The following is a 24,710-nucleotide window of genomic DNA, read 5'->3' as shown; positions in this document are numbered from 1 at the left end:
CTCAGCTTGGCCTGCCCCCTCTCACAGTCCAGGAGCCCTCAGGGGCAGGAGGCTACCCGGCGATCAGGGGAAGGCGACGCCCCCATTACACCTCTACTGCTGCCACTGCCGGCAGCACAAGCCTTGGCCAGCCCTGGTTACCTGAGCTTCAGGTGGCCCTGGGCGGCTGGGAAGCTGGCATCCGAGGCTTGCCTGTGCCTCGGGCCAGCCCTTAGCGGCTGGACAACTGCCATCTGAGGCTTGCCTGCACCTCGGGCCGGCCCTGGGCGGCTGAGCACCTGCCATCTGAGGCTTGCCTGTGCCTTGGGCCAGCCCTGGGTGGCTGGGGGGCTGAGGGGACTGGGGGACTCCAGAGGCAGGTGTGCTGAGTGGCCAGACGTGCCTGAAGGCGGGCCCGGCCTTGCAGGACGCCTGCCATCTTGTGGCTGTGGGTGCTGCCATCTTTGAGGGCGTGGCAGTCAATTAGCATATTCCCTCCTTATTGGCTGTGGGTGCCGCCATCTTTGTGAGGGCATGATTGTCAATTAGAATATTCCCTCTTTATTAGATAGGATTATTAACAATCAAGATATAGAAGCAATCTAAGTGTTGTTGATCACTGAAATGATAAAGATGTGGAATATATATAATGAAAGATTATTCAGCAATAAAAATGATATTTTGTCATTTGTGACAACATGGTTGGACCTAGAGGGTGTTATGCTAAATGAAATAAGTCAGAGAAAGACAAATACCATATGTAAAATACCATATTTCTCCAATATGTGAAATGTGAAAAAACAAAATAAATGATTAAGCAAAATGAAACAGAAACAAACCCATAGATACTGAGAATGAGCTGATGTTTGCCAAAGAGTGGGTTGGGAGATGGAATAAAATTTTTAAAAAGTAAAAATAAATCAGTACTAAGTAAGCATTACATAATATTGACGGAATATCATATGCAAAGCTTTGTACTCTAAGACTACAATTTCCTTTAGAGCTCAACAGTGTAGCTTTCATTTCATCCTCTTCATTTTCTATATTTTAAAAATCCTTAAGTATAAAGATTCACTGCAATATGAACTCTGTTTAAAAACTACAAAACAGCTCAATGTGACATGCATTTTTTCACACAGAAATCCATTATCTAAATACACAGCTGTCACTGTTTTCATGGAATATACTTCCTAAATATAGGACAATTATTAATCACATGATGGTGCTCATACTGTGCAAATGCATGGAAAAGGAAAATGAGACCAACATACATAAAAAATAATTTTGACCTTTGAGCCCTGAGCCTATTTTTATTCTTAAGTATTTCATGTTTATTTTTGTCTCATACTCCACAAAAAAGCAGTGGTAAAACATGTGATGATCAGTCTTAGTATTTTCACAATTAGGTATTGTTTTCATATAAGTGAAACCTGTTTTCCTGGGGCATCAGAAGATTCCTGTGTGAGAACTCTTAAAATGCCTTAAAAACTAATAAAAATAAAGTCCCTTCCAGAGAATCTTACTTTCTGGATATTATTTACTCACTTGCAGGGGGCAGGGAATGGGTAACACTAATCATTGTTTCAGGAAACAAAAATATTCTAGGTATATGGAATGCATAAAAAACGAAGTATCTGTTTTTTTTCACGAGGCAAATGTTTATTCATTTGGGGATTCCATAGCAAAGTAGATAATAAAATAATTTAGAAAGGATTTTAAGAAAAATCTCAATGATGAGTAGAATTTTAGGAGGCAAGAATCCTACAACTTAGAAAAAAAAAGAAATTACTTAATTTTTACCTGGAGATTTACGAGGAGTTCTCTGAGTACACATTAAAAACAAAATAAATTAAAAGCACAAGTATTTAGATTAGATATTAAATCTCCTCTTTCAGAGATCCCTGAAAGGAATGGATTCCTTTATTACAAAGATCTTGCATGGGCTTTTGGAACAGAGCAGAGCACAACAGAACCGCAGATGCAGAAGGCCTGTGATTTCTAGGAATCCCCTTAACCTCTCTAAACTTTATAAGTAAAATAGAAGGAATATCTGTCTTCCTCAAAGGATGTTTTAACAAACATGAATCGTTCATGTATAAAACATTAATATGAAATTTTCATGACACAGTCACTGAGGTCAGTGAGTTCATAACCCAGTAGTAGACACTGAACCTTCTCATATAAGCCAGAATGACCTAAATACTGTCATAGTGCTAAAAATCAATCGTGCTTTCTCTCATACAGGAGACACCGGTTGATTTCAACATGAAAGATTGGGGAAAGTTTCTCAGAAAAGGCAGCATCTGAGAGGGCTTTTGAGGATGAGAAAGAGCTCCAGAGGCAAATATGTAAAGGGCAACAGGTAATGCTGGAGTTCTATCCCACTTCTGTCTATATCACTCACTGGAAGTTCCCAGGGATCTCCTGGACACAAAGGGTCCTGGGCTGGTGTCCTTTCCGTGTTGCTGTTGGTTCAGACAGGAAGGAACAGTGAAGTCTGCTTGTTGATTCACCGTGAGCCGATATTTTTGTCTACCTGTGGATGAAGTCCTCCTGAGTCAGAGATTCTGGTCTGAACCCCAGTATTCACGTTCTACGCCCCAAGTGCAAATAAAGCTTGCTTTAGGACGGTAATCCCTGATCTTGCCAGCTGCCAAGTTCTGGTTGAGGACCACAGATGCACATCTGCCACCAGTTTTAGCTGCTCTAATTGGATAAGACTCATTTCGCACTCTTTCCTGACTCTTAAAACTGTACTGGTTTTACCATTGTATCCAGTTTAAAAATTTAGAGTATTAGCTTTAAAAATTATCTTTTTTTCCCCATTTTTAACAGAGAACAAGAAGCAGTAAGATAATACAGATATTCCTATAGGCAATCCTGTCTAAATTGCTACTTAAGAAAATTAGTATATTTCACCCCTTGATTCTCAGTTAACTCAGTATAAACATTAACGAGGTTTTTTTTTACTCCAAATGTGGGCTAATATCTTTAAACTTGGCTTTAGTATTCAGAATCCAAATTTTGCACTAAAACTGAGGACGTCATATAAATTAACAAAAACATTGATTCACTAGAAAAATAGGCAAATAAATAGAACACTCATAAACAATATAATAGGAAAAATTTAAACCTATTAATCATAATAGTGACAATAAAATATCCTATCCTAGAAATCTCATATATTGCTGGTGACAGTATAACTTGGAATAACCCTTATGAAAATCTTTTTGGTCATAAAATGTTCTTATTCTTTGACTCCACCTTTGGGAATTTATACTAAGAAAATGATCTCAAAGGCAAAACATCAACTTTATAGATTATTGGAGAAACCTCGTAAGTAATCTCTGTTTCCATCCTGGACCTACCGGGTCCTCCATCCCCCACCCCCAGCACAATCCATTTTCAACGCAGCAGCTGGAGTGACCTGCGTTTTTCTGCTCAGGACCCTCGGATGGCTCATGTTCTCAGGGTAAAAGGCCAAGTCCTTCTGTTGGCCTGCAAGGCCCAGTGTGATCTCTCTGCCCGGTCTGGGATCCCATCTGTCACTCACCCCCACTCCTTCCCCTCCAGCCACGAGACTTTCTTACTGTTCTTCTAACAAGTGGGTCACACTTGGCCTCAGGGCCTTTGTTCGTGGAGTTTCCCCTGCCTGGATTCTCTTCTGCAGACCCACATGGGCCCACTCCCGCTTCTCTTCAACCTTTGCTCAGCTATCATCTTGCCAATGAGGCCTGTTCTGACCTACTCAATTCAAAATTTCAATTCATACTCTTACCCCTGAACACAAGCTGAATTGCTGGTCCCCCTTATCCTGTTCCCTCTCTTCCACATCCCACATAAATTAATGTTTGAGATCTGTTGTCCCCGCACAAAATGCAAGGTCCACACCAGCACGGATTTTTGTTTTGCAGTGATGTATTCTAAAAACTCAGAACAGTACCTGGTACATACAGCAGGTCCTCAAGTAATGTCTTGTTCAGTGTTGTTTTGTTATAATGATGATGAAATGCAGCAGGAACTCTTGTTTATATCAATTAGCTAGGGTTTCCTTATACATGGTTTCACTTGAAGTTGCAGAACCTATTGATGATGTTAGTGAGGACTTAGTGTATGTGCAGTCAATAATTGTTGAATAAATACATTTTAAAATAGCATTAATGAGAAAGCATGTCTAAACAAAGAGTTGTTTTGTTATAATGTTGTTTCGTAAACTGATCCAATCAAATCCCCCTAATATTTCTGTGATTCAGCCCTTTTCAACCATGCACTTAAAAAGGGGGAAAGAACCCTGTCTTGTGTATACTGAAGAGAGAAGAGACACACCCCCACCGTGCACCAGGATTCAGGACATGACTGACAGATGCACAGTTGCACCCGATACGAAGAGGCTCATCAGACATGGCTTCTCTCTTCCAACCTTCAAAAGATTAATATGCCACAAGCCACAGGCCCACTTATCTATCCTTTGGTAATTCAGCTTGTTTACAACGATTGAAATAAGTTGTTCCCCATTTTCTGTAAGTTATATTTTCACAATTAAAAAGTCAATATATCAATAAAATTAAAAGCAATACATTCTCTCCTTACATTCTCTGATGTCTTTCAGAGATTCACACATTCCCAAAGACATTTCAAGGGGACCTTGCTATTTCATTTGGGCTAATCACACCCTCTGTACCCATTTACTTTTCTGTACAACAGGCCTGTTCTGAGCTGTGCCTACATCAAAATGAGCTGTATGATGAAAGCATAAGGAAGTGGAAAGACCAATGGATTTAGAGTCAGAGTCATGAGTTATAATTCTGGTTCTCATACTAACTAGCTATGTGACCTTGGGCAAATTATAGATTTTCTGAGCCTCAATATAAAGTGGACAATGTCTACCTTATACAGTATGTGCACATAGGACATCTACAACTGTGCCTCATATAGAACAGCTGCTCAAGAAATTGTAATTATTATAATAGTGCTCTGTAAACCACAAAGCATATTGTATAAATGTCATGTATTAATGATACTAATAGAACAAAAAGGGAAGAAAAAATATATGAAGTTCCGGGTTGGAGGCATGGCGGTGGCAAATTCAAGCCCTTCAACTGTGGTGTTCATTGATGTTAGTTAGCATCGGAGGCCAGATGTTAGCCGTATGGAGATCAGGCTCTTTGCAGACCTTGTGACTAAGGCAGCTGAGAACCTTAGGCAGTTCTGCCCTGGAGAATTCAGGAAAGATAGGGTTTCTATAGGATACAAAGTGGCATTTTCACAGGGTCATAAAGGATGTCATGACTCAGAGTGGCGATTTTGTTAATGGAGATGGTACTGGAGTCATTAGTATCTACCGGGGGCCATTTGCAGATAGAAATTTTAAATTTAAACCCTCAGCTCCAGGCCTGCTTCCCATGGCCAACAGTGGCCCTATCCAAATGACTGCCAGGCCTTCATCACCTGCTCTAAGGGTGCCTGGCTGGATGGGAAGCATGCAGTGTTTGGAAAATCACTGATAGACTTCTAGTGATGAGAAAGACTGCAGCCCCAACAATAAGCCCAAGCTGCCTGTGGTGACCACAGTGTGGGGAGATGTAGTCCAGAGCGAGACTGACTCAGAGCTTGACCCCTCTGCCTTTGTAGGCCTGCCCTTGCTCTGAGTGGTGCCCTCAAGTAAGATCATCTGAATTGGCGCCCGTGTTTGCTTCCCGGCCTGTTGTTGCCCTGTTTGATCAAGAGATGGAAGTATCACAGATTCAGAACCCAAGATTTTCCATGTTTTAAACTGTAAATAATGTTTGTTTTCTGGGAAAACAAACCAGACAAAAATGTGAACAGAATTGGCACGAGAAGCACAGCACTGGGAGCGCGAACACAAGGCGTGAGAAGAGGAGTGAGTAGCAGGCATGGCGGGAGGATGGGACTCCTGAGGAAATCGGAGTCTGTTTTTTTCTCAATATGAAAAGCCATGGAAGACATTTTGAGAAAAATATAACAAGGCAAGACCTACGCTTTAAGACAACTGTTTAGAAATGTGGAAGATGGCATGCAGGGAGAAAAGCCAGAGGCAGGACTTAGGAGGAAAGAGGGTATGAAACTGAACTCGAGCAACTGGGGAATAGGAGGAGGGTACTAAAGAGAGGCTGTGGTAACAGTCCCCGTGAAATAAGGGGGACAGTAAGCAAAGAATGGGGGTGAAAGAACAAAGATGACAAAGAAACAATTAGATTTAAATGATCTTTATGAGTAAAGATAGAAGAGAGGTTCAATATGGTATCAAGAGTTTGAGTGGGGGGACTAAAAGAATGTTAACTTCATTGTTCAAGAACAAAGGAATTAATAGGAGGTCAGTTTTGGACCCGAGGGGTCTAAGGCATTTGAAGAGATGTCCCATAGGCCAGTGGTCGGCAAACTCATTAGTCAACAGAGCCAAATATCAACAGTACAACGATTGAAATTTCTTTTGAGAGCCGAAAACCGACTTCTGCGCATGGGCCACGAAGTTTCAATCGCACTGTACATGCATGCCCGCACGTGGTCTTTTGTGGAAGAGCCACACTCAAGGGACAAAGAGCCGCATGTGGCTCGTAAGTCGCTGTTTGCCGACCACTGCCATAGGCAGACCCCAGGAGAGAGAGATGGGCTTCTTATGTATAGCTGGGAGTCATCACCATAGAGATGAGAACTGAAACTAAGGAAACTGGATGAGACTCAAAGACTTTCGGACCTCTGAAACAAAAAATTATAGTTAAGAGCCTTAATATGTAAACACTTTTACACAGAACTAATAAGTGGACAGAGGTTGGCTAATAAAGTCTCTGCCAGCAAGGGACTTGAAAAGGGATAATAAGGTATGAAAATGAAAACAATAATATCTACAGAAATCTTATTAATGTACTAAATTTATAATTGTTACATTAACCTATAGAAATAAGCCCAATAAAATCTTTGGGCACAGAAATGTGAACTGGCCAAACTCAGTGCTTCTAAATTTCTGCTACAAATGAAATGAAATCTTTATCATATCAATAAATATATGCAGGAGTCTAATTCAAAACCAGTGTTTATTTACATAGTGCATGTCCCAGAAAGTTTGGGGGGAAAAAGAGTTTCAACAGAAAGTTAGCAAATTCTCATCGATCTGCCTATCTCCAGCACTTGAGGGAGCCAGTCTGGAAGTCCTCAGAGACTGGAATCTTGATGGCAGAACTTCCAATGTTCCCATCACTTGCCAAGGAAGTGCCACACTTGCTCTGTGTTTAAAATGGGAGGAGAAGGGTGTTAGGGAAGGGGTTCAAGGGAGGGAGGAAGGAAGGAAGAATAAGACAAATTTGATTTAGACCTTTAGGAAGTGTTCAGGCAGGTAAAAACAATCAAGAAGCTTAGCATGGTCCAGTATGTATGGCTCAGTGGTTGAGCATCGACCTATGAATCAGGAGGTCATGGTTCCATTCCCTGGTGAGGGCACACACCCAGGTTTCGGGCTCAAACCCCAGTAGGGGGTGTGCAGGAGGCAGCCGATCAATGATTCTCTCTCATCATTGATGTTTTTCTCTTCCTCTCTCTTCCTTTCTGAAATCAATAAAAATACATATTTTTTAAAAAAGCTTATTTAGCATGACACATTTATTTAAAGCTACTTCCCTTTAAACTCTTCTCATTTAGATCAAGTCTTACATAAAACTACATTAAAAATTCTAGAGCCTGCCCTGGTGGGTTTGGCTCAGTGGAAAGAGCGTCAGCCTGCGGACTGAAGGGTCCCGGGTTTAGTTCCGGTCTAGGGCACATGCCTGGGTTGCAGGCTCCGTCCCCAGTAGGGGGTGTGCAGGAGGCAGCTGATCAATGATTCTCTCTCATCATTGATGTTTTATCTCTCTCTTACTCTCCCTTCCTCTGTGAAATCAAAACAAAATATTTAAAAAAAAATTCTAGAGCCTTCCCACTTTATTTCCCACTTCTCCCTGGGTCATCTTAGTCTCTATCGAATACTACAGAAGTTAGTACCCTAGCTGCAGCACGCAAATTCTAGAAAAACCTTGAACTGTAAAATTTGACTGCCTGTCAAATATCCAAAATGGGGTAGTATTACAAAGAAACAATGGGTTGTTCCCCACATAAGGAATGGAGCTTGCTTCCCCATGAAACCAGCTCTATGGTTCTGCTCCTTCCTAAACATCCTACAACTGGACTCACAGTAAACAGTGCTCATTCTTTTCTCCAAATCTGCAAGCTCAGTATTCTTCTACTGTTTCATATTAAAGCAAGAGGCCAAAGGTCTGTCCAAATATTGAAAGACAAATTATATGTGCATATGTTTGTATTCTGAAATTTTTACCACGGAATATTTTTACTTGTTTCTCAAAACAGCTTCAAATGGTAGTAAAAATATGGCATCCTACATAATAAAATGGTAATATGTAAATTACCATCACTCCGCTATGCCCACGATTGGGCCAGCAGGAGGCGCAGGGGGCGGGACTCAGGGTGGCCGGGGTAGCTGATTGGGCCAGCGTCTGTGCCATGGCTGCGCCGGAGGCTTTCGGAAGGCCTGGTGCACCAGCGGACAGCCAGCCAGCTGGTGCACCAGGTGCATGATTAAATCATGCACTGGGCCTCTAGTTTTAAATAATGCTACAAATTTTCAATTTTAAGATCCTCAGTTAAAATAAAGTGATGAAAGATAAAGAAAATATCCCAAATCAGATATTTTGAGTCTTTTTAAGCTTATTAGAACTAGCTGGAATCTCTCTATTTCACTAAAAAAGTCACTTCCTTGGCTGAGGTCCTGAGAACAAAAATCAAACTCACACATTCATAAGTATGCGCGTGCAGTGCATGTACACATACAGAGACACACACACACATAATCAACCATTTTCTAACCTAAAAGTAATGAATGTACTCTTTCTCATTTTCTGAAATTAAGAAATAAACTATTTCATGTGAAAATTTTAATGACTATTTTGAAAAGTATTTTACTTAGTTTATATAACTTTTTAAAAATTGTACCTTTATTGTTGAAAGTATTAGAGATGTCTCCCTTTTTCCCCGATTGATGCCTTCTAGCTAGTCCCTGCTCCCCCTCACCGCCCACCCCAGGCCTTCAGCACCCTACTGTCTGTGTCCATGGGTTTTGCATATATGCATACAAGCTCTTTGACTGATCCCTTCTCAACCCCCACCTCCCGCCCCCCTCCCCCTGCCCCCGCCTCCCCTCTGAGATTAGACATTCTGTTCCCTGGTTCTATGTCTCTGGATCTATTTTACTCATCAGTATACTTTGTTCTCTAGATTCCACATATGAGTGAGATCATATGATACTTGTCTTTCTCTGAGAATGGCTTATTTCGCTTAGCATAATACTCTCCAGTTTATATAACTTTTAAATTAATTTATTGTATTTTTTTTTTTGGCTTCCACTAACTAAAAATGAATAAATTTACACCTCTAGCTCCTTAAGAACCGAAATGTACCATACCTTCTTCATTACTTTCTTTACTTATTGAAGGTGATACCTGAAAGATAAGAACAGAGTTTCCATTACAATGAATTTTTAGATGTAGAAACTGTATCCAAAAGTTTTTCTCATAAATTTATAGAACCAAGTTCACACATAATAGTTCTCTAACCTGAAAAAAAAATTCCTTTTGCCTTTATTATCACTGCTCACTCGTTCAGATAAACAAACCATACAGAGTTAAATAGAAAAAGCATGCTTGAAAATATCTTTTCTCATTAGCCCCGGGGAACTACTGGGAATGAGGAGAGAGGTTTTCTTTCAGCTGCTTCCTTGGCTGAGGTCCTGAGAACAAAAATCAAACTCACACATTCATAAGTATGCGCGTGCAGTGCATGTACACATACAGAGACACACATACAAACTATATAACTTATGTAGCTGCTTTCTAGAACTTTTAAGATGATTTTTGTTTATTTTGATGACTAGGCCAAGATTCTTAGAGCAGATGTACTACAAACTGTGGTGGACAAATTTAAAAGAAAGGTTTTCTTGAGATTTAAATTTTTTTCTAACTAAGAATACATTTTTAAAAGTTTTTATAAAAAAACACTTTATTGGAAGATCCATTTTCCATAGATAGAAATGCACAGAGCCCAAGAGTACTTAGAATAAACATCTATGTAATCACTACCGAGCTCAAAGAGTGGACCATAACGGGCTCTTCCCCAATCGTAACCTCATCTCCCCAACAATAACCTGACTTTGTAACACACTTTTCATATTTCAAATTCAACAATCAACTTCTAATTCTCTGAATTTGCTCACCCTCAAGAGGAAAGACCTACCTTTGGCATTTGAGGTCTTGGGCAAAGGTAGAAATCAAAGACCATACGCCATACATCTGAACAGTTAAAAAGTTATAAACCAAGCTAACAGAATGATGGCTAAAATAGAAAGTATGTTTCATCCTACTATCTTGTAAAGATGCCTTTGTAACGACTTGGGAGCTCTCCTTTAGCGTCTGGATGCCTCAGAGACTACCTGAGGATGGCAGCGTGAGAAGAGGCACACGGCCCTCACCCTGCCCCGCGTCTCCTCCCACCCCAGGCTCCATTCTCCATTGGAGGCCTCACCTGCACAAAAGTGGAAATTCCAGCCCACACATCTATGCAATCCCTACCAACCCCACCCCGACCTCTGCAGAAGTAACAGTGAGCACACAGTCCACAGAGCAATGAGTGTGAATTTGGGCAGATGCCCACACAGACCCTGAAAATGGGCCTGCAGCTATCTGGGCAAAGAATTCTAGGGTCTTGAGTAGCCAGTAGGTTGTCTAGAATGGGGGGCTTGGGCTGCCAGTGAAGGCACAACTTTGGTCCCTTGGTCTTGCCCTGTGGGGAGGGACAGGATTGGATGAGGGCCAAAGCAGGATCCTCTAGGTCTAAGGGCAGTACTGAATAAGAACAACTCAGCAGGAGAAACGGTTAAATTTCAGCAATATTAAAACCTTCCCTATCATAGTGAATGTGTCACCTTGGAGTGAGATTAACATTTAAATTGGTGAACTCAGGGTAAAGCGGATTGCCCTCCACTGGAGGGGTGGGTCTCACCCAATCAGTTGAGGGCCCAAAGAACAAAAAGACCAGTTTCCCTAAGCAAGAGAAAATTCTCCGGCAAAACGCCTTTGGACTTCATCTGTACCATTGGGTTTTTGGCCTGCCAGCCCACCCTGCAGTTTTTTGACTTCCCAAGCCTCCGCTATCTTTATCTAATCTCTTCTCTCTCTCTCTCTCTCTCTCTCTCTCTCTCTCTCTCTCTCTCTCTCTCCACACACACACACACACACACACACACACACACACACGCACGCTACTGACTGGTTCTCTGGAGAACCCTAACTAATACATAGCCCTCCCCAAAATCATAATTGGTTAAAGTTATTTTTCCTTCAACTCTATTTAAAAACAACCCTAATCAAATATGCTTTGTTTTTTCTGTCATAGAAAAGGATGATGTAACAATGTAAATAAAGACCTCTGTACAAATTTTATATAAAATAAAAAGTACTTGACATTTTCCAAGTACTTCAAAAAAAACAAGAAAAATTCTATTCAGTTTCCTAGCATGGCGAAAATGTTTAACCATGGCTGGTTTTGAGGGTGGTAGAACTGAAATGAATCTGGATGTGAGAGGAACTCTACAACATGAAATTATACTCACTGAGATTAGGCCTTTAGGATGCAATGACTCTGATTTTCTAAACAGAATATAAACAGAGTAACTTGCCTGTTCTTTGAAATTGTTATGCTCTACAAATTGTGTAGGACACATATTACAAAGATTGTTAAAAAGTTAGCTGGTTAGATTTCCTGTTTAAAATCAGCAACTGCTTCTTGCTGGAGCTGCAAACATTTCAGAGGAAGAAAATGTATGGCATATAAGACAGAATAACTGAGCAGCTTCTCATTAACCTACAAAGTGTTACAGAAAAGAAATGAACAAACTACTCTACCTAAGACAGTTACCATTAAACGTTATTTAAAAATAATTTCCAGATTATTTTAATTTTTTCATTCTGAAAATGTATTTCTTGGTTGATAGAATATATTCAGAATGTACAAAGCCTTATATAAAAGAAAACAAACATCATAGGTAAGTCTAACACTCAGAGGTAGTAAACTATTAAAGTTTGAAGGTAATTTATTTTTTATACATTTTTCCATATTAGCATATGCCAAAAGAGAGACCAGGATTTATATTTAAAAATACCAACATGAGATCATGATAAACATTAGCTATTTAACTACCAATGACTTCCAGACTTTTAAAGTAACAAGGGTGACACTTGCTTGTAGAAACTGGAAGAACAAAGAAATGCACAGAGCGGCATCTAAAAGTGCCCCAATCCCAACTTTCACCCTCAGGACCACCACTATTATATTTTCCTGTAAGAAACAAAGCCAGGATTTTCAGTTACTTCTATTTCTCAGTAGGTAAAGAATGTGGGCACCCTCTCCTCATCTAAGAGAAATTCTCCACAAAATAGTCAGTGTTATTTTATACCCCCATTCTAAAAATGCTATCTCCTCCTCTTTTCCCACTCTAAAAAATACTTATCACAAATATTCCTATCTTTCATTTCTTTAAAACAAATCTAGAGTTCTCCTTACCAAAGTATTCCTCTTTCTTTTATCAACCAAAGAAAGCTTATGCTGGCCTCAGTCCCTTATCCAGACATGAACTGTATTTTAAATTAATACAAATGCTATGTATTTAGTGTCTCTCCTTCAAACAATCCCACCAACTTCCTACAAGCATTTTCTTAGTTATCCATACACAAAATGGGAAAGTATTTTAAGACTGTAAGTTTAATCAACTTTTTCAATAAAAAAATATAATTGGCTAGTAGCTATTGATTTTATTTTCATTTCCTTTGCCCATCTTTGAGTGGTAATGCATATTATGCTTTGATTGGTTGAATGGCCAACTGGCCGACTGGACACTTAGCATATTAGGCTTTTATTATAAAGGACTAGTGGCCCGGTGCACAAAATGCATACACGGAGGGGGAGGAGGGTTCCCGCAGCCCAGCCTGCAATCGGGAACCCCTTGGGGGATGTCCGCCTTCAGGCAGTCGGACATTCCTCTCACAATCTGGGACAGCTGGCTCCTAACCGCTCACCTGCCTGCCTGCCTGATCGCCCCTAACTGCCTCTGCCTGCCTGCCTGATTGCCCCCAACTGCCCTTCCCTGCTGGCCTGATCTCGCCCCCAACTGCTCTCCCCTGCTGGCCTGATCTCTCCCCCAACTGCCTCTGCCTGCCTGATCACAACTGCCCTCCCCTGCCAGCCTGATGTCACCCCAACTGCCCTCACCTGCTGGCCTGATCTTGCCCCCAACTGCCCTTCCCTGCCAGCCTGATCTCACCCCCAACAGCCCTCCCCTGCCAGCCTGATCTCGCCCCTAACTGCTCTCCCCTGCTGGCCTGATTGCCCCTAACTGCCTCTGCCTGCCTGATCGCCCCTAACTGCCCTCCCCTGTCAGCCTGATCTTGCCCCCAATGGCCCTACCCTGCTAGCCTGATCTCACCCCCAACTGCCCTCTCTGTCTCGGCCCCCACCACCATGGCTTTGTCTGGAAGGAAGTCGGACATCCAGAAGATGGCCGGTCTAATTAGCATATTACCCTTTTATTAGTATAGATTGTGCAAGGTGTGAAATGAAGTGTCAAATTTATTGGTATAAAGTTTTCCACAATATTTTCCAACTCTTGTAATATCTGTAGAATCAGCAATGATGTATTTTATTTGATTCCTGACATTGAAAATTTGTCTTCTCTCTTTTCTTTCCTGATCATTCTGGATAAAGGTTTATTGTCTTCTCAAAGAACTAGCTTTTGGTTTCATTAATTTTTGTCTACTGATTTTCTGGGCATCAAATTTTTAAATCGGTATACATTTTTAAATAGGTATACATTTATTCAGTTTCCAATTTTCTCATGTCTGACCAGATAAACACATGAATTAAAACTCCATAGAATCTAGAAAGGTAATTTCTTAGTGGGTTATAAGCGTGTTCAACTTTATTAGAAATTGCTTAATTGCTCTTCAAAGTAGTTGTACCAACTTATATTCACATCAAATATATCAACAAGTTTGAGAGATCTCCTTTCACCACTTGTTTAAAAACACTTTGCATCTCTGACACTTGTTAAATGATAACTATGAAATTGTATTGTGTCTTAGGTTGATCTCACTAATTACTGGTGAGACTGAATAAATTTTCACATGCCTACTGGCCATTTAAGTATCCTCTCTGGTGAGTTGTCCATTCACATTGCTTGCCCACAAAATATAATCGGCTGGTCCTGTGGTTTAACTATTAGAGTGTTACTCCTGCCGACAGTGGCAGCATGCTGCAGCCCAGACACCCAGAGTTCCAGGGCAGGGCAGGGCAGTGCAGTTCCCTGCCTCTTATGATCCCTCGTGTGTTGAGGTCTATGTAACCAACTCTGTTTTTGACACAGCCATGCCTTTCATGATTATACTAGTGGCCCAGGTCACGAAATTCGTGCACAGAGGGAGGGGGGTTCCCTCAGCCCAGCCTGAACCCTCTCCAATCAGGAACCCCTTGGGGAATGTCTGACTGCCGATTTAGGTTAACTGGGGGTCAGACATCCCTCTCTGTATAAGGCATGCAGGAGGCAGCCGATCAATGATCCCAATCTGGGACCACTGGCTCCTAACCAGCCTGCCTGCCTGATTGCCCCTAACCCCTCTGCCTGCCTGCCTGCCTGATCGCCTCTAACTGCCTCTGCCTGCCTACCTGATCACCCCTAACTGTCCTCCCCTGCCGGCCTGATGTCGCCCCCAACTGCTCTCCCCTGCCGGCCTGATCTCGCCCCTAACCGCCCTCCCCTGCCAGCCTGATCTTGCCCCCAACTGCCCTCCCCTGCCGGTCTGGCTGCCCCCAATGGCCCTCCCCTGATGGCCTGATCTCGCTTCCAATGGCCCTCCCCTGCCGGCCTGATCTCGCCTCCCAACTACCCTCCCCTGCCAGCCTTGTTGCCCCAAATGCCCTCTCCTGCTGACCTGATCTCGCCCCCAATGGCCCTCCCTTGCCGGCCTCAATCTCACCCCCAACTGCCCTCTCCGGCAGGCCTGACCTTGCCCCCAACTGCCCTCCCCTGCCTGCCAATTTGGTTCTGATTGGTCGGTTTCTATGCCAATCAGCGTCAAAAGCTCCACTTCCTAGGCAGCCATCGGTTCCTCACAGTTCACCCAGATTTGGTTCTGATTGGTCAGTTTCTATGCCAGTCAGTGTCAAAAGCTCTGCCTCCTAGGCAGCCATTGGCTCCTCATGGTTCACTTTAGATTTGGTTCTGATTGGTCAGTTTCTATGCCAGTCAGCATCAAAAGCTCCGCCTCCTAGGCAGCCATTGGCTCCTCACAGTTTACCCAGATTTGGTTCAGTTTCTATGCCAGTCAGCATCTCTGGGCCTATCTCTGGGTTGATCAGCAGCCCCCGCGGAGGCCCAGAGAGAAACAGAGGCACGGCTGCTGGTGAAGCCCAGAGAGAAAGAGAGAGGCAATGGCTGATCAATAGCTGCCACAGAGGCTGCGGATCAGACCCTGCCTCTCTCTTCGGGCCTCTCTCCAGGCCTGATCTGCAGCCCCCTTGGCAGTCAATGTTGGGTTGCCGCACCCGCACTGGCAGCAGTCAGTGCTGGGTCACCTCGGCAACCCAGCACTGACTGCAGGACTGACTTCTGGTGTTCGGTCGAGCCTTCAGTTGGTTACGGACCCTGGGTTTTTATATATTAAGATATCAATTCAAACATCTATATTCGTAAACAAATTCCAATAACCTCTGCATTTTGTTTTTCTACTCTAGGATTCTCAGTGAAAAATCAGCAAGCACTCTCTTCATTATTAGGAAGCACAACAAAGTTACCAAACCATGTAATTAAAGCTGGATATTAATATTTCTGAATTCTAACCTTGTTCCCCATATCTAATTATCTAAGTCATATCCAAGTCCTCCAATTTTTTTTTTCAAGAGGATGGCTTCGTTGACCTATGAACCAGGAGGTCACGGTTCAATTCCTGGTAAGGGCACATGCCCGGGTTTCGGGCTCAATCCCCAGTATGAGGCATGCAGGAGGCAGCCAATCAATGATTCTCTCTCATCACTGATGTTTCTCTCTCTCTCTCTCCCTCTCCCTCTTTTGTCTCTGAAATCAATTAAAAAAAAAAAAAGAGGATGGCTTCCTTGGTAATATGACAGGAAACAAAAAACAGGATGTAAGATAGAAACTTTAATCTTGAAGATAATTTGAAGACAAGTATCTTTGTTTATTATTCATAAATACAAAACTAAAATAAGTGGAATAGTCTTAATCTGAAATTAGTGAGACTACTTGAACAAAAATAAAAATAAAAATTTTTCCCTTAACAAAGTAATAGTAAACACTGATGAGAACTAAGTTCAGAATGTAGTTTACATAGATACAAAATTGAAAACACGAAGAAAATAAATGATATGGTGGCCCACGTGACTACAATGGCTTCTCTGCATCTTCCCTGACCTCCCAATAGTTTCTGCTCAGCAATGCAGCCAAGTGTCTTGTTAAAATCTAAGTCAGATCATGTCATTTTTGCTCAAAACCCTCCATTGATTCCCGATCCCATTCAGAATGAGAAATAAAATTCTTAATAGTCTTTACAAATTACATTATAGTTCTTTCATAATAATTTGCCTCCATTTCCAACCCCAGATCCAAACATTTCTGATTTCTTCTTCTCTGTCCCCTAGACTCTCTCTACTCCACTGTCACTGTAGTTCTCAGGTATTTCTAGGACACACCAGGCATCCTCTTGCCTCATGGCCTTGGGACTGTGGCCTGGAATGCTGTTTCTTCACCAACACTTGGCTCCTTCCCTTCCCTTCTAAGAATCTTGTCTCATGGTAGCCCTCTGCTCAGTGAGGCTGTCCCTGACTCCTTTTCAATAACCTTTCAAGACACTACATATTTCACTTGTGTATTTAATAACCATCCATCTCCCCAACTGGAATAGCTAACATTCTACCCAAGGGCAGAATGTTTATATCTTTTCCTTAGTACTGCATCCCCAGCACCTAGAATCTCACCACACGGAACAGGCACTAATCAAATACTTGATGAATTAGTGGAGAAAAAAAGTTTGAAGCAGCCATAGTAAACAATGATGTCTGTTGTTTCTGAAGTAAACATCTAAATTCACTAGTTTCCTACCTCATAAAGAGATATTTGTTAAAAACTTAATTTATAAATGGTATTTGTAGCCTAAGATCATTCCTAAAAACACTACATAGCAATATGACTTGATTATCTGAATATGAATTTTCTTATTTAGAAAATCAACGAGAGAGAATCATTGATCAGCTGCCTCTTACATGCCCCACACTGGGGATCGAACCCGCAACCCCGGGCATGTGCCCTGACCGGAACCAAGCAGTGACCTCCTGGTTCACAGTTCGATGATCAACCATTGAGCCATGCCGGCCAGGCTTCCATTCTATTTTAAAAATTAAAGCACCAATATAAGTACCAATTTGTTAATAAATTCAGTTGTTTCCAGGCAACAAAACCAGTAGGACATGTAAATATCCAAGGATATCTTCTTAGCTAGGAAGTAGAAAGCTTGTGAGATAGCCAAATTAAATGGAAAAAAAGGGTCTTATTTATTTCATTTTTCTTGAGCCAAAATGCATCTGTACTAGCAGCCAGTTGCACTTTCTCCACCGACTGGTGGGAAACTCATGGGAACAGAACTGCACAGAGGAGAACAATGAATACAAACAATAAATTGGTGATGTTAAGAAAAAGAGCATCATATGAAATTAAATGGTTAATATACTTTAGAAAAGAAAACTTAATAATTCAACTACAAGGTTTTGATTTAAATTCCCTGGATTAGAAATAATAGATTTTAGTGTTATTTTTGCACTTTATAGACTTCCTTATGACGTAAGATTAAAGGACATTTTCCCTTACCGATTCAACTAATGATCTTGCTTTCTCTTGAGTGCAATGGAAAGGACTATCACATATCTTCACATTTGTGCTGCAAATGAGACGAGAATGTTTTTATTACACAGGATAAAAAAGGAGCAATTACCCAAAAGAAAACCAAGTCCAAATATTCCACATGACAGTATGATTCTAGCTGGTGAAAAGGACCTGAATGAATATAAAGTAGGACAAATGTAGATTCTTGTACATTCTTTCAGGCAAGGTTATAAATAAAAATGCTCCGTGGCACTTCACACTCCAGAATTCAAAATAAAATTATACGAAAGTATACAAATTTCAACTGCATCCTGTTACATATAAAAGGCTAAGCTAAAACTACACTTCACCTTTACAAAAAAAAATTTGACTCACAGAATGATGACTATAAGGACAAATTTTCTCTAACTGAGGAGATAAACACTAATTGGCCACTGAAAGGAAGGTATGGAAGATTAAGCTAAGAGTGGTGAGAGAAAATCATATGACTATGAAAACTCGGTTTTCTCACAAGTATGGAAGTTTGGTAAGGCATAAGACACTAGCTCCTTCCATGATCAATAATGGCTCTATAGAGTCAAAGCTTCTCCACACAATGGGAACACCATGCTATCAATGCAGCAAGACACCCAGTACTTTGTCCTACCTCCTGCATCAAAGCAAAGGCATCATTACTCTCAAACATAATTTCATCAAAAATATCAGATTAAAATGGATATAGAAAGAGGCGATAAGAAGAGAGTTAAAGCCCAATTAATTTTTAAAGCAGAAGAAAAGCCCAGCCGGCATGGCTCAGTGGTTGAGCTTCGACCTATGAACTAAGAGGTCATGCTTCAATTCTGGTCAGGGCACATGCCTGGGTTGCAGGTTCCATCCCCAGTGTGGGACATGTAGGAGGCAGCCGATCAATGGTTCTTTCTCATCATTAATGTTTCTATCTCTCTCTCCCTCTCCCTTCCTCTCTGAAATCAATACAAATATATTTAAAAAATAAAATAAAATAAAATAGAAGGAAAAAGTGATTAGCAGATTCATAAAGGAGACAAATAATAGATGAAACACACACACACACATGCCCTCAAGTGAATCTACGGGATATACATTATCAAATTAATTTTCACAACCGTTTGTGAAATATGTCAGGATATATATATATAAGATCTATCTATCTATCTATCTATCTATCTATCTATCTATCTATCTATCATCTATCTATCTATCTATCTATCTATCTATTTATCTTAACTACATCTGTCTATAATCAGACATTGGGTATAACAATTATACTAACTAGTCAGTTTGCTTTCTATCCAGACTCAAGATGCAGGATTTATTTTCATTCTTTACATGGATAAAATTGATGAAAGTTGGCATTATCATCTTTAAGACTATTTCTTCTCTACATCCCATGTTTATTTAAAAATTGAAAAAGGTAAAGCCTTATAAGTCAGATATTTCCATAAAGAAAGTTAAAATTAAATTTAAAAAGAACAATAAGGCAAAAAATTAGACATTGCAGTCTTAAGTGCTAGTCCTCTGAAGAAACCATGGTGTATGGTAAATACTATGTACAATGTTTCTAACATTAAAACTAAACCATCTATAGATGCTGAGGATACAAAGCTCCTATTGAACTACAGAGCCCCTATGGAGCTGACAATATTTAGGAAACATTTTAGCTCTCAAATCTGACCATGGCCTACAAGAGAAGCAGAAAAATCATTTAATGGAAAGATGACTAAGCTGAAAGAGTCTACTACAAATAAGATTAAATATGACTACAAAGAATATGTTGCTTCCCTTTTTATAATAAGATACCAAATATTTTGCTGTAAATTTATAAACATTATATAGCCCATATACAATCTTGTTTACCAAAATAAGTAGACATGACTTAAAGCAACAGACGAGCAATACCAAAAATGCTGTGTACAACAAGCCCAAACTGCATTTAAAAATAATAAAAGGCATATTAGTAGATATATAATAGGGCAAACATAATTGATTAAATAAAAATAGAAAAAGAAATTACCTGCAAATAATGAACAGACACATAAAAGATGAAATTTACGGCCAGCAATATAGAACATTAGTAAAGAGAAATTTTTTTTTTTTTTTCAAGACCATCTCAAATCAGACAAAGGCTCAAACTCATGAGAATCCTCAAAGACAGGTCCAGGATATAGATTTGCCCAGGCTTTTCATTCTACAGCAAAGTAGTCAAGAAAATAGGAGAGACAGGGAGAGAGGGAGAGAAGAAGGAAGGGAGGGAGGGAGGGAGGGAGGGAGGGAGGGAGGGAGGGAGGGAGGGAGGGAGGGAGGGAAGGAGGGAGGGGAGAGAAGAGAATGACAATGATTTTGGACTATAGCCTCCAGAGTTTGTAGAAGTGACAATGCAGTAAATCTACACAAAGTTAAAAGAATTGGAGCCATCTGTATAAGATCAAATACACCTCCCTCTGGAAAGGTAAAAAGAAACAAATTTAAGACCTAAACAATTTGGATACATTTTTTTTTTTCATTTTTCATTCAGTAAGCATAAACTACCTGTCAAGTCCTGTCACTAAGTGCTAAGGTTCAATCTCAATTTAGAGCATAAAAAAGAAAAAATAATATACCGCCCCAAGTTCTTCAAAGGGGTGTGTACAGCTCAGGTGATGTAAGAGCCCAGGTGAGAGGACAGTTAATTCTGGCCAGAAAAAAAAAATTCTTTGCAGAGGTGATATCTAAACTATGTCTTGAAGAATGAGCAGGCTTTCATGGAGGAAAGACAGTGAGATGAAAGGGGACAGACATGAGGCTGGTCAAGTAGGTTTTGACACGTTTAATGTGTGGGAGAGCTGGGTCATATTCTGTCATCGATGGGAAGGAACCACATGAAGTTTTTAAGAATAAAAATGACAATCACATTTGTATTTTTCAAAGATAATTTGGACAATACTGTATAGAACATATTAAACAGGAGAGTAGTTGCAATACAAAATAATTTATGAGTACAAAAATGATAACTGAATTAAAGCAGTTTTGCAACTAGAAGGGCATTTGAGAAGCAATCAAAACTTGAAAAACTGCATCATAACAAATAATCGTTAGTGAAATTAAATAAACTGGTAAAAAGAATAGTACACTTCAGATTTCTTAAAAATGAGATAGATAAATAAACTGTGGCTGAAGAGAGGGTAGGAGACATTGAAGATTAAACCCAAATGGCAAAAAAATCCTGTTTCTCCTACAAAGGAGTTTAAAGTTATTTTAGGTAAAAAGAGAAATAATGAAATTCTTTCTGTTAAAAGAATATGTCGCTTTCAGAGTAAACATTAAACAGTGGGACCAAAATAATAAAAATAACAAAACTTATTGTGAATAAGATAATTACTCAAAATACCAATGAAAGAATTTAATAAATGCAGCGCTCCTGGAAACAGAAGAGTCACTACTAGATTAAAAACACAACAAATATTTGTTGGCTTTAAAATATTATTCAACAGTTTACCTCCAAGGGGATTTATTAATGTCAGGTGAGAAATAAAGATGGTTAAGGCAGCTTTATCCATTTGCTTTCAAGGAACTTCTAGAGGACACAAATTCACAAACAAAGTATAGCAGTCCCCCCTTATCTGCAGGGGATATGTCCCAAGACCCCCAGTAGATGCCTGAAACCACGGACAGAATTGAATACTCTATACACTGTTTTTTCCTACACATACATACCTATAAATTAAATGAGAAATTAGCACTAACTAGAAATAAAGTAGAACAATTATAACAATATACTCTAACTGTACCAGTTACTAATGCGGATTTTTTTCAATAGATGGTGTTACACATATGTTGATATATATGCGATTTGATATGTATGCTATTTTGTTGTACTGACAGCAAGCTTCAAAACTTCATATGTCAAATTTGCTGAAGGTATTAACATCATAGATATTTTTACGCTTAAAAATGTCAAATTTCGTGCCAAAAAAAAGAGCATTTGCGGGAAGTTTTAATTCATTACTTTATTTTGAAGAAAAGTGCTGCTGAAAGTTATCATATACTTCGGGAAGCTTATGGTGAACATGCTCCATCTCAAGATACTTGTGAACGCTGGTTTAAATGCTTTAAAAGTGATGATTTCAATGTGAAAGACAAAGAACGTCCAGGTCAACCGAAAAAGTTTGAAGACCAACAATTACCAGCATTATTGGATGAAGATGCATGCCAAACTCAAAAACAACTTGCAGAAAGATTAAACGTTGCTCAGCAAACAATTTCTGATCATTTACAAGCAATGGGAAAGATTTTAAAGGAAGGAAAATGGGTGCCATATCAACTGAACGAAAGACAAATGGAAAATCGAAAAGTCATCAGTAAAATGTTGCTTCAATGGCACGAAAGAAAGTCTTTTTTGCATTGAATTGTGACTGGCGATGAAAAGTGGATTTATTTTGAGAATTCCCAAATGCACAAAATCATGGGTTGATCCAGGTCAACCATCAACATCGATTGCAAGGCCAAATCGCTTCGGAAAGAAGACAATGCTCTGCGTTTGGTGGGATCAGGAAGGTGTGGTGTATTATGAGCTTCTAAAACCAGGTGAAACTGTTAATACTGACTGCTACCAACAACAAATAATCGATTTGAATCATGCTTTGATCATGAAATGACCAGAATGTTCCAGAAGACACAGCAAAGTAATTTTGCTTCATGATAACGCACCATCACACACTTCAAAATCAGTTAAAAGGTCTTGCCTGGGAAGTATTAACCCACCCGCTGTATTCACCAGACCTTGCTCCTTCAGATTACCACTTGTTCTGATCGAAGGCACACGCACTTTCTGATCAGCACTTCAAAATGTACAAAGAGGAAAATTGGGTCTCTGAATGGTTTGCCTCAAAACAAGAAAAGTTCTATTGGGAAGGTATCCACAAATTACCTGAAAGATGGTGGAAATGTGTAGCTAGCAATGGACATTACTTTGAATAAAGCATTTTTGATGTTTCTCTTGAAATTATCATGTTTTCTTTGATTACAAAATCCACCATTATTAATTGCTACACCTAGTACTCTAAAATAAAGGTATGTGAATATGGTCTCTCATTTCTGATAACTACTAAGTGACTAATGGGTGAGGAGGGTATATAGTGTGGATACACTGGAAAAAGGGATAATTCACATCCTGGGCTAGAGCAGGACAATGCGAGATTTCATCACACTACTAAGAACAGTGTTGATTTAAAACTTATAATTATTTTTCTAGAACTTTCCATTAATATCTCAGACCACGGTTGACTGCAGGTAACTGAAACCGAGGAAAGCAAAACCACAAATAAGGGGGTTGGGGGCTATTGTAGTTAATCACTGTGGTAAATGCAATGATGGAACCACACAGAGGGAATACTGAGTGTACTGGCACCTTAGCTAGCATTGGGGCTTCTATAAGGGAAAGTTTCCTAGAGAAGATGCAGTCAAAGATAAGTCTTAAAAAATGAGGAAGTTAGGCAGTTCACAAAATGAGAAGACAACCAATGGCAAAGGAAACAGTCACCACCTCGAGGTCAATAGCCATGGTGTTGTATATGAGGAGTGACAAGCAGTTCTCAGTTGTTGGAAATAGGAAATAAGGGGCATGAAGTGATGGAAAGTGAGACCAGACGGGGGCCCAATCTTGAAAAGCCTTGTGTGTTCTTCTGGACAAAGTTCATATTTTATGGTTCACACACACAGAGAGAGGCTCATTTGGGGCTTTAAAAACATATAAAGGCTTAGAGATCCTAATTCAATGCAGTTAAGTTTTCTCACAGTTTCCCTAGGTAATTTTGATGGACTATGTATTGTTTAGAGAACTGCAATGGTAAATAATGTGAACTTAAACTGAATGAAGTGGGGAAAACAGGTTAAAAAGGGAAGAGGAGACAGTGTACTACTCATCTATAACAGTACATTTTAAGGAACCAAGAGAGAGAGGTAATTTATTCACTAAAAACAAAGAATATAAAAATGTAACAACTTTGAATATATTTTACAAGTCAAGTAGTTATTAAAATAAAAAATTAAAAAATGAGTTAAAATTCTAAAGATTTTGTCTTTAAATGACCTAGACACATATAATTTATATCTAGAATGTATGGCCTGATAATTTTTAAGCCAACAAAACTTATTTTGTTGTATTCTTTAAAATGGTACAGGTAGCGTGACTGAGGTGGCCCAGTGGTTGAGCATCAATCTATGAACCAGGAGGTCACAGTTTGATTCCTGGTCAGGGCACATGCCTGGGTTGTGGGCTCGATCCCCAGTAGGGAGCATGCAGGAGGCAGCCAATCAATGATTCTCTCTCATCATTGATGTTTCTATCTCTCTTTCCCTCTCCCTTTCTCTCTGAAATCAATAAAAATATATAAGAAATAATAATAAAATAAAATAGGTAGAGGCATGCTATAGCTGTTAAGTAAACAAACTTGGAATCCGGCTTAAATCCTGGCTTCACCACCCAGTGTGACCTTAGACCATTCAATCCCTGTGGTTTCAATTCCTCATGGAAAAATTGGAGATGTAATAGGGTTCTGGTGAGTATTAATGAAATAACACATATAAAACACATAGAACCTGGAAGATAGTAGAGTTCAATAAATGTCAACTCTTACTAATGTAATCCTAATCATTTCCAAAAATTAGAGCAAAATAATGCCAGAGCTTAGAAGCAGTCACCCTCAGAATGAAGATAATTACAATCAGCACAGAAGGA

At 39.9% G+C, this 24,710-nt stretch overlaps 1 protein-coding gene and 1 pseudogene across 3 annotated transcripts in view; one reads left to right on the top strand and one right to left on the bottom strand.

Annotated features, from left to right (window-relative positions):
• Window positions 1–5,050: 5,050 nt before the first annotated feature.
• LOC307098835 (peptidyl-prolyl cis-trans isomerase H-like) lies at window positions 5,051–5,565 on the top strand (annotated as a pseudogene). The gene has a single exon. The product of its transcript is annotated as a peptidyl-prolyl cis-trans isomerase H-like (transcript).
• Window positions 5,566–7,012: 1,447 nt separating this feature from the next.
• Window positions 7,013–24,710, bottom strand: part of PPA2 (inorganic pyrophosphatase 2) — an 81,285-nt gene continuing 63,587 nt past the window's right edge. For both annotated transcript variants that reach the window (XM_079769397.1, XM_079769398.1), the window contains 3 exons: window positions 17,963–18,032; window positions 9,446–9,482; window positions 7,013–7,220 (listed from right to left, as the gene is read on the bottom strand). In XM_079769397.1, the coding sequence (XP_079625523.1) occupies window positions 7,192–7,220; window positions 9,446–9,482; window positions 17,963–18,032 (136 nt within the window). In that variant the 3' untranslated portion in view covers window positions 7,013–7,191. The remainder of the gene's footprint in view (window positions 7,221–9,445; window positions 9,483–17,962; window positions 18,033–24,710) is intronic.

This window comes from Cnephaeus nilssonii (genome assembly GCF_951640355.1).
Source record: "Cnephaeus nilssonii genome assembly, chromosome: 1".
NCBI lineage: Eukaryota > Metazoa > Chordata > Mammalia > Chiroptera > Vespertilionidae > Cnephaeus > Cnephaeus nilssonii.
This window is presented reverse-complemented; position numbering and strand designations above follow the sequence as displayed.